The sequence below is a fragment of the Hordeum vulgare genome, chromosome 6H (assembly GCF_904849725.1).
Source record: "Hordeum vulgare subsp. vulgare chromosome 6H, MorexV3_pseudomolecules_assembly, whole genome shotgun sequence".
NCBI lineage: Eukaryota > Viridiplantae > Streptophyta > Magnoliopsida > Poales > Poaceae > Hordeum > Hordeum vulgare.
In genome coordinates, this window is record NC_058523.1 from 161,937,800 (window position 1) to 161,948,107 (window position 10,308).

At 48.4% G+C, this 10,308-nt stretch overlaps 2 protein-coding genes across 2 annotated transcripts; one reads left to right on the forward strand and one right to left on the reverse strand.

The window, feature by feature from the left end:
- The first annotated feature begins 1,957 nt into the window (after positions 1–1,957).
- On the forward strand, positions 1,958–3,958 carry LOC123404754 (lycopene beta cyclase, chloroplastic). The gene has a single exon (XM_045098698.1). The coding sequence runs from the start codon at positions 2,228–2,230 to the stop codon at positions 3,692–3,694; it is 1,467 nt and encodes a 488-aa protein (XP_044954633.1). The 5' UTR covers positions 1,958–2,227; the 3' UTR covers positions 3,695–3,958.
- Positions 3,959–4,040: 82 nt separating this feature from the next.
- On the reverse strand, positions 4,041–9,867 carry LOC123404753 (protein STRUBBELIG-RECEPTOR FAMILY 8-like). The gene is made up of 16 exons (XM_045098697.1): positions 9,358–9,867; positions 9,090–9,222; positions 8,926–8,997; positions 8,774–8,839; positions 8,627–8,698; positions 8,445–8,516; positions 7,911–7,982; positions 7,756–7,821; positions 7,609–7,674; positions 7,168–7,493; positions 6,288–6,535; positions 5,539–5,810; positions 5,319–5,454; positions 5,087–5,226; positions 4,848–5,004; positions 4,041–4,514 (listed from the first exon to the last, which is right to left on the reverse strand). Exons 1-16 carry the CDS (start codon positions 9,440–9,442, stop codon positions 4,356–4,358), a joined length of 2,142 nt encoding a protein of 713 aa, XP_044954632.1. The 5' UTR covers positions 9,443–9,867; the 3' UTR covers positions 4,041–4,355.
- Between the last annotated feature and the right edge of the window lie 441 nt (positions 9,868–10,308).

Below are 10,308 nucleotides of genomic sequence, written 5' to 3' on the forward strand. Positions count from 1 at the left end.
TTCGGGGATGTCTGTGTAAAATCTAAGGACCGGTTTGTAAATTCGGATTAAAATTGATCTGGCATGAAATGTTATGCCATGTAGGCAAAAAAGGGGCCCCAAATGTCATAAGCGTGCTCTTTTTCATGAATATGCACGAGAGTGCATATCATATACTCCCTCTGTTCCTAAATATTTGTTGTTAGGGACAACTAGACTAGTTCTCTCCAACAACAAGTATTATGGTACAGAGGGAGTATTAAAGAAGAAAGGCAAGGAAAGCCTCCACCCAAGTTTACAAGTGTGTCAATACAACACTATTCCTCGCTACGCACCCACCCCTCTACTCAACAAAAGAAAGGGCCCAACCTTCCTTTTAAGATGCATGTCGATGCCCACACCATACGTTCGAACACAACTCTCCGGATTAGTATCCCAATTGAAGGGGACGCCCCATCAAAAATGATGGCATTCTGGTGCTTCCACGGCTCCCGGGTTATAAGTGTGAAAATCGTGCGAAGTTGTTTTCGGCCCATGACATTGGTCCCTTGCTTGTCACACAACCACGACACGAGGGAGCTATCTGGAGTTGGGCCCCACTCCAGTATGTCCCTAGCCACGCAGATTGCCGTCCATACCGTCCTAGCAAACACATAGGTGAGCAGCACATGGTTGATCGTTTCCTCCTCCTGATCGCGAAACGGGCATGCATCTTGATGGGGCGGTCCACGTCGTGCCAGCCGATCTGAGGTCCAGCATGTATCCCTCAATGCCAACCTAGTAAAGAATTTAAACTACGATGAGGCCCGCGAATTCTACGTCAGCTCTGCCGTGGGTATAACTTGTCTTCCACAGAACTTGGCAGCATACACCGATTTCACAAAGAACTGCCCGCTAGCATCCCAAGACCAAGCGACCGTTCCGGCCTATTGTCCGTCGGCTCCCATACGGCTACCCGCTGTCATAATGAGAAAAACACCTGAGGAGCACCCGTTCCAAGGTTGGGGCCAATGTTCATTGCCTAGGACCCATCTTCCACAGCCGAGCGAACCGTTCGTGTGGACCTCGCTTTTTGTGGGATCAAGCCATATAGAGCGGGTGCGATCCCCCGAACCCTCATTCCGTCCAACCACCGGTCCTCCGAGAACATAGTTGTGAGGCCATCATGCGTTTCACACCGGTCAATCAATATTATTTACAAAAAGATTACAAGATATGGTGTTTTCTGTCAAACAAATGGAACGCAATGTTTTAGCCTTCAAAGTGATGGTTTTCTTCATGCAATTTACTTGAATGAAAGAGACCCGCTGTTTAGATAAAAGAAACCGCTGTTAGCTATCGCATGAATCAGCCCGTTAGTTCGAAACTCTTCAAATTGTCAAATCAAAGGTATCATTTCTGTTTTTTCTTTACTACCCCATCCGTTTCTAAATACAAATCTTTCTAGATATTCCACTACACACTACATAGAAAGCAAAATGAACGAGTCCACACTTTAAAATATATCTATATGTATTCATATATATTTCCTCCGTTCCTAAATATAAGTCTTTTAAGATATTTCACTAGTAGTATACATACGAAGCAAAATAAGTGAATCTACACTCTAAAGTATGTCTATATACATCCGTATGTAGTCCACTAATGAAACCTTTTTAAAGACTTATATTTAGGAACGGAGGAAGTGGTACGTAATGAAATTTCTAAGCCTTGTATTTAGGAACGGATAAAGTAGATGCCATTTTTGACTTATCACCTCTATTCCTAAATGTGGTGTGACCAATAGCGTAAACAATATTTTGAGAATTCAGTACGGCCTATCATGTCGATTTTGAGCTGCCGTCCGTACTCGTCCTGACACGGACTGGTCGCTTAGCCCAGCCACTGCCGAACCAACACGCACGTAGAAGTATTTCTGAGATCCTCCTCTTGGGCTCTATCAGCACACGGCTCCGACGGGTTTTGGAGGGTTTGCAGAGAGACGATCATATCCATGTGTATTTTGTGCTGGCGGCTGCGGAACCGATGGATTATGTTTCCCCTCCACCCCTTTGTCCCTACGCTCGCACCACCTTCACAGGATCTACCCGGTGGAATCCGGCCACGGACGGCAGGGAGTGGTGGCTCCCTCCACCACACCACTCCGCCCTCAGCTCACCTCTCTCGCCCGGTTGCCCCCACTCTACAATAAGTAGCTTATCGCCTCAGGATTACACGGCCACGCCGCGGCAGCGAATCCCCACCTCCCATGGCCACCACCGCCCTCCTCCTCCGCGCCCACCACGCCTGCCGTCCGCCGCCGGCCGCGCGGCCCGCGCCGCCGGGGCGCGCGGCGATCGTGTGCAGGGCCGCGTCGGCGTCCGCGGGGCAGGCGCTGCGCTCGATGGCCCCGCCGCCGCGGCCCGAGCTGCTCTCCCTCGACCTGCCCCGCTACGACCCGGCGCGCTCCCGGCCCGTCGACCTCGCCGTGGTGGGCGGCGGGCCCGCGGGGCTCGCCGTGGCGCAGCGCGTCGCCGAGGCGGGCCTCTCCGTCGTCTCCATCGACCCCTCCCCGGGCCTCGTCTGGCCCAACAACTACGGCGTCTGGGTCGACGAGTTCGAGGCCATGGGCCTCTCCGACTGCCTCGACACCGTCTGGCCCTCCGCCTCCGTCTTCATCGACGACCACACCTCCAAGTCGCTCCACCGCCCCTACGCCCGCGTCGCGCGCCGCAAGCTCAAGTCCACCATGATGGACCGCTGCGTCGCCCACGGCGTCCGCTTCCACCAGGCCAAGGTCGTCAAGGTCGTCCACAACGAGGCATCCTCCCTCATCGTCTGCGACGACGGCGTCGCCGTCCCGGCCACCGTCGTCCTCGACGCCACCGGCTTCTCCCGCTGCCTCGTGCAGTACGACAAGCCATACAACCCCGGATACCAGGTCGCCTACGGCATCCTCGCCGAGGTCGACGAGCACCCATTCGACATCGACAAGATGCTCTTCATGGACTGGCGCGACTCACACCTCCCCGAGGGGTCCGCGATCAAGGACCGCAACAGCCGCGTGCCCACCTTCCTCTACGCCATGCCATTCTCGCCCACCAGGATCTTCCTCGAGGAGACGTCGCTGGTCGCGCGCCCGGGGCTATCCATGGACGACATCCAGGAGCGCATGGCCGCGCGGCTGAGGCACCTGGGAATTCGCATCAGGAGCGTCGAGGAGGACGAGCGCTGCGTGATCCCCATGGGCGGGCCGCTGCCCGTGCTGCCGCAGAGGGTGGTCGGCATCGGCGGCACGGCCGGGATGGTGCATCCATCCACAGGGTACATGGTGGCGCGCACACTGGCGACCGCGCCCATCGTGGCAGACTCCATCGTGCGGTTTCTAGACACCGGAAACGGCGGCATCGCCGGGGACGCGCTCGCCGCCCAGGTGTGGAAGGAGCTGTGGCCCACGGACAGGCGGAGGCAGAGGGAATTCTTCTGCTTCGGCATGGACGTCCTGCTCAAGCTCGACCTCCAAGGTACACGACGCTTCTTCAACGCATTCTTCGACCTCGAGCCGCACTACTGGCACGGCTTCCTCTCGTCGAGGCTGTTCCTGCCTGAGCTCCTCATGTTCGGGCTCTCGCTGTTCGCGCACGCCTCAACCACGTCCAAGCTGGAGATCATGGCCAAGGGCACCGTGCCCCTTGCCAAGATGGTCGGCAACTTGATACAGGACAAGAATAGGTGATAACTTTAGAGGGTATGTACCTGCATTTCTCATCTCAAGATCTTCATGGGGTCTTTGATTTTGGCATAGCTTTTCTCCAATGTATATCTATGATTGGCAACGAGGATTTAAATAGCACTGCTAGCAACAGCAGCTTAGGACCTCCAGGGAGATGTAACAATTCTTGCTGCTGCTACGTTATTGAGATGTATAGTTCATACTGAGGTATCGCTCCATGTATTATATGTCATGATGGGCAAACACGGATCAAAGTTTTCCCGTAAATTACTTAAAAAAGAATTTGCATAACATAGAAATTTTCACCTATACAATAAGAACATGATGTAGAATGGAACACGGTGCCAAGTAAAAGGTATGTACTTGTTTGACATCCAACAAAGTTATCCTGTTGCATTAACATTTCTTTTCTCTACCCCGACTAACATGCTGTACACACCGTTGATTTGAGAACACAGTTTAACTGTGAAGTAGACTTCCCCGGACAAAAAAAGTGAGAAGAATGAGCATAATTGGACAATGTAAATACCAAAATTATCTCCTCAAATTCGTTTGATCCTCAACCGCCGTCTGAACAACTCATGTATCCAGTTCATATGCAGTCACTCAATTCTTGTATTTGACCCTCAGACCACCTTTTCACTTTTGCCATTGTAGAAAGTGCTCAGAAGGAAATGTCTCTCGCATCTCCTTCACGTTCTGGAGCTCTGTAAGAAAACCCTAGTTCCTCACCTGATTGCCGCCTTACTATGCTAGCCCTCTGCATCAGGCGCACAAGTTGCTGGACAACCTCAGACATAGGAGGACGGAACTCTGGCTCCGGCTGCACAAAGAAATCACAGAAACAATTATTAGGTGTTAGGATATGCCCCTGACAGGAAATACATGAGGACAAATATGCCAAGAATAAATTCTAAGAAATGAGCCAGGATAACTTTAAGGCACATGAATTTGCTTTGTAAATCGAAGCAACTCAACCATAGATCAAGTAATTTAGCACTTGCAATGTTAATCAGATTAGGCATGTTAGATTGCATGAGAACAAACTATTAGGCGTCTTCTTTTCTTCTTTTATTATTTATTGAATGCTACCATATGATTATGGGTCACTAGTCGCTACACATAACTGAATATCTGTCCCAAAGAAAGACGGTACCTGAACACAGAGTGCAATTATGTCTGCAAAGCGGGAGAGCGATTTTGCAGGATACATTCCATTTAGTGCTGGATCAACCATCTTAGAAAGTGCATCGATATCATGAAGCTGAGGCGTAGCCCATCTAACAAGAGACTGTTCTGACCGCTCTCTAGAACTGCAACAGCCGTCCAAAGGTCATTTTACTAATTATAAGGTGTAACACAGCAAAATCAGGACAGAAGCTAGACGGTATATACCTGTCTAGTGGCTTCCTTCCGGTCAATAGCTCTAGCATCACTACTCCAAAACTGTACACGTCACTCTTTACAGTATAAATTCCTGACATGGAAAACTCTGGGGCACTGTATCCAAATGAGCCAACCACTTCAGTCGAAACCTGGAACAACAAGCCAAGTAGTTAGTGCAGGTTACACCTACAGGTGCCATTTGAGAACAATCTTGTTACTTGGATGTCTTTGAAGTACTTGCCTGTCTCTCGGTATTGGGTGTCAAGGCAGCGAGACCACAGTCAGATAAATGTGCGTTATGCTCTTCATCAAGTAGGATGTTTGCGGACTTAAAATTTCTATGAACAACAGAGGGCAAGCACACCTCATGCAGGTATCTATACAAAGGTTTGGAAAACGTTAACATTCTATGCATCATCCACTAGAACCTTCAGAAATAGGAAGGGATTAAAGTAACTTACTCTAATGCCCGAGCGGTGCCAAGTGCTATTCTTACACGGATGTTCCATGTAAGTCTTCTGCCCATCTCATCAGAGAAGTGCAGCATATCATGCAGCGTTGCATTTCCAATGTACTCATAAACAAGAAGCCTTTGTGCATGCTCCACACAGTACCCTGTAAGTGGCACGATGTTTGGATGCCTAAGTCGTGACATACTTGATACAACCTCAAGGAAATCATCTTCTTCCTGCAAGGAAATAGCGGCACTGTCTACCTTCTTAACAGCCATAACCTGCAAAAGTGGAATAGACTTCAGCTGGAGTGCACAGCATTACAGAGGGGGTAAAGAGGAAGGGGGTGTATCAGAAACCTCTTATATTTTTACATTTGCTGCATTTTATAGTAAACATGCTAGAAAACAGTAGTCGCCTGGACAGTGTAACCAATTCTTATTCTACTCCCTCCGTCCCAAAATAAGTGACTCAAAAATGACTCAATTTTGTACTAAAGTTAGTGTAAATTTGAGTCATTTTTGAGTCACTTATTTTGAGACGGAGGGAGTATTAACCATGGTAAATGAATAATCTGCTATATTCGTAATGATCAAGTTCAAAATGCATAAAATAGTTTTGCACTCCAAATTGGCAAAAAATGGGAATAAGCTGATTCAGCTACCCAAGAACTTGATGTTTATGAGTAATAACAAGGACTTGTTAAATTCCACCAGGGTTATATAACTCATTTTAAAACGGCAGGAAGCATATTTTACCTTTCCATTGGGGAAATCGGCCTTGTAAACACGACCAAGTGAACCCTCACCCAGAAGGGAATCTTGACAGAAGCTATTCGTCGCTACTTGGAGGGAAGCCACGGTGTAAGGTGTCGCAGTTATGGGAACCTTTGTCTTTCTCATAGAACCAGTTTTACCATAAACCCTCTCGGGAGTCATTTTCTCAGCAGGCAGGACTTTCATAGCCGTATTTTCAAGACCTTGTTCTGGGATTTCTCTGTTAGATGCTACAAAATAAAAACAAAGATGAAGGTAAAAATCTGAATTATGACTGACAAGTGTGCTATAAATTCAGTTAAAATACCAAAGATTCTCAAATGAGAGAAATTGGCGATGGGAGGGTAGGGGAACAGGGTTTGCAATTTTTATGTGCCACCATTAGATCTATTGAGTGCATATTACAGACTATCCAAGCTTTCAAGCTCTTCACTACTAGATTTAGTGTCGTGCCTCAAAAACTAGTTGCAAAACTATACTGATCTTGATGTCAAAGGCTATGCGTGAGAAGACAGCAAATGCTAGTAATGTACTACCTTGTGCCAGAGGTTGCATCGTGAATCATAGTGTGCCATGTGAGTTTTGTTTATGCAGGCAAATGATACTTAGGCTCTACGGATGGTCAGAACTAAACTATCTTACATTGATATGGCTTGGCCTGTGAAACTGGGTTAATGAAGGTAGAAGAACATGATTTTCATTACTGATACATGCACCGGTTTCGGAACCAATCAAACAGCACCTCAATTTTACAGTTGCCTTATCATCTAACGGCAGTATCTCAGCTGATTGAAAATAGCATAAGATTGTACTAGTAAAATACAGCAGCAAGAAAACATGCCAGCATAAGAAAGTGCAGTACCTTCCTCTATGTTCACTGATAGTGGACCTACAAAATCTTTGGATCCCGTGCTGCTATCATCCTTCCTTTTCCGAGATTTGCGAATGCATAATACCAAAAGAAGAAGCACACACAAAGCAGCAAGTACTGAGCCAACAATTATCCCCACAAGGGAAGCTGTCTGCAGACCATTGTTTCCACCTTGACCAGTGGAGCTCTCAGAGCCTTTTGGAGCATTTCCACTTCCCCCAGAACGGTTAGGACGATTGCGCGGCCTTCTAGGGGGTGGTGGCATGAAAGGTGGTGGTGGAGGAGCAGGTCCATTCAGGAATGAGTTTCCACTAAGTCTACAGTTGTAATTGCAACAAGTTATTAGAATGTTTTAACAAGGATTTCCATAGAGAAGGGATTTCCACTAATCTACAGTTCTAAGGAGTGGTGGTAAAACGTTCTGGGACATACATCACATCTGGGATTGAGCTGAACTCTTTCGGTATCCAGCCACTGAAATTGTTGTTTGCAATGTTTCTGTCAAATACGAAGACTAGATTAGGATTTTATCAAGCAAACAACAGGACGAGTTAAATAGCTGCCTGAAAACTCGCTTACAGGGTAGTAAGGCCTAGACCACTTAGAACATTGACAGAACCTGTTAACTGATTGTTTTGCATATAGCTGCAAAATGTGTTAGAATGTTGCAACCAGGGCTAAAAAGTTGAACACAGAGTCAAATTCTGCTCTTAAGAAAATCACTCAATACTTACAGACTAGAAATATTTGATAGAGAGCCAATAGAAGTTGGAAGATCCCCTGTCAGTTTGTTGAAAGACACGTCCCTGTAATGCAGTATAAATAGCATTAGATGGATTTATATGGACCTAAAGGTAAGAGTATGTACCAACCAGAAGGTGATTTTATGACCATTACATATTTGAAGGGTACAAGTGCATGTCAAAACAGAGATGATTAGGTAGTAGGGGTAGTGAAAGGATTGTACTGAGAAGGGATGGGTGCTCTCTGTGACGGGGTGGGAATGAGATGCTAGGAGATGGGACTATGGGAGTTATTGGTGGATTGAGAGGGCTTCATATGAGCTGTGAAGCCAGCAAATGAGTTATAGTAATTTACATTATTTATGCTCTTAAAAAATAAAGTTTGAACTATATTGGTTCCAGAAGACATAGGTGCCACGTTGTGGAAAAGGTATCCCAAAAAGTGTGTGGATGACAAAATTGCCTAATCACATTTTTATAAATTCATAGTTTGCAAACAAAGAGCAAAGTCTGAAGATGCCTTACAACTCTGAAAGTGAAGTGAGGTTTCCAAACAAATCGCCTATTTGTTGAGCCAGTGCGTTGTGGCTGAGATTGCTGCATAGAAAGGTCAACTGCGATCACATATTGCCAATAAAACTGAATGCTAGTACATACATAGTCGTGCGTATAAAACCAAAAAAGTTGCGACGAACACATTTTCTTACAGGTACTCAATTGAAGCCATGTTGGATATGGAGTATGGGAGATTGCCAGAGAAATTGTTGGTCGCCAGATTCCTGTACGGCCATTCAGGGTGAAACCACCGACGCAAACAAATGCAGCAACAGATTATACCAGGGCAGGATACATACAGATATGTGAGGTTTGGTGGCAGCTGGTAAGGAATTGAACCTTGAATATGGTTGTTGCTCAAATCCCTGCAAGTAACGGAATTGGGGAGGTCAACATGATGCACAAACAGAAGAAGAAAAACGAGAACAGTGGGCAAGTTGTGAGGTCTCACAATGTTTTGAGTGAGAACAGATTGGAGAGCTCGTAGCCCAGAGAGCCATTCAGCCCTGTCCCAGCGAGCTTGCTGTTGGACATGAGACAAGAAGCGCAAGCTTAGGATGCAGTAGCAAAAATCAATCACCGACGAATAACGAACTGGCATGAGAGGATGTTTACATTTCGGTGACGCCCGAGCCGGTGCAGGAGACGCCCTGCCACCCCGCGCCGCAGGGGTCGCCGCCGCTGGCCGACCAGCCGGCCAGCTGCGGCGGGCTGTTCCAGGAGGTGTAGAGATTCCCCAGAGCGGCGGCTGCGAGGACCCGAGGCATCATTAATCACGCCCACCGACACACACACACACACACACACACACACACACACACACGAGAGATCAACCCAAAAAAAAGAAAATCTCGGGATCGGAAGCGGAGATGGAGGCGCTCACAGTCGGAGGACTCGGTGTTGGCCCCCGCGGTCGCCGCCGCTAGGGCGACGAGGAGCCCGGCCAATGCGGCGGCGGCCAGCGCCATCCTCGGCTGCCCCCCACCCGCTCCCCCAGCACCAGCAGCGAGACTCTCGCGCGCGCTCTCTCTCTCTCTCGCCTGACAAAACCCGCGTCCCTGGTGGCTTGTACCGCCAGGCAGGCTAGGACACGGGGATCACCATGGGCGGGCGGGCGGGCGCCTTCTCTCTCCTCCCACTCGCCGAGAGGGGGAGAGCAGCGCGGTCCAGCTAATGCGCGCGGCGCAAACAGCTAGCGAGCGGAGAGAGGAGAGAGAAACGGATGCCAATGCCTTGCGTCCGGCAGGCGGCAGCAGATTTGGATGCGGCGTGGGCGTGGCAATGGGGTCGGCAAGACTTAACTCTCTTTCTCTATGCGTCCGTCCTTGCTCGCTCGCGTCTTAAATTTTGGTTGGGTTCTGGGTTCGCTCGCTCGCTCGCTCGCTCTTGGCTGCCAGCGCTTTTGATTTGACCCAAGAAACGGGAGCAGGTGAAAGAAAGGTGAGCGCGAGGCGAGGGCGAGACCGACGGTGCTCGCGAATGGCGTGGGCGAAAGCGATCTTTTTTTTTTATAGTACTACTGCGGTGGTTTTGTGCTTTTGTGTTTGACTGTGCGGGGTTATACTTAACTCGGTCAAACGCGATTCTTCCGTTGCTCCCGTTTGCTTCCTTTCCGGCACTGCTCGCTCTTTTTTTGAAAGAAAAGAAAAGCAGTTCTCATCTCATCATCAGATTAAAGAAGAAGATCTTCGGATTTTTTCACGATTTTGACCCATGAGATGAAAGTATTGCACGGAATGAACTCTGATTGAAACTATTTCACGATCTGACTTTTTTGAAACGCCAGAGCCCGTGGCGTTGCAGACGCACATAGAGACGACAGTCTAATGTGGCG

Coding starts and splice junctions, on each gene's coding strand:
- LOC123404754 (XM_045098698.1), top strand. CDS start 2,228: ATGGCCACCACCGCCCTCCTCCTCCGCGCCCACCACGCCTGCCGTCCG.
- LOC123404753 (XM_045098697.1), bottom strand. CDS start 9,442: ATGGCGCTGGCCGCCGCCGCATTGGCCGGGCTCCTCGTCGCCCTAGCG. Junction 8,699..8,773: donor CCACCAAACCTCACATATCT/GTATGTATCCTG, acceptor ATGGCCGTACAG/GAATCTGGCGACCAACAATT. Junction 7,675..7,755: donor GGTCTAGGCCTTACTACCCT/GTAAGCGAGTTT, acceptor CGTATTTGACAG/AAACATTGCAAACAACAATT.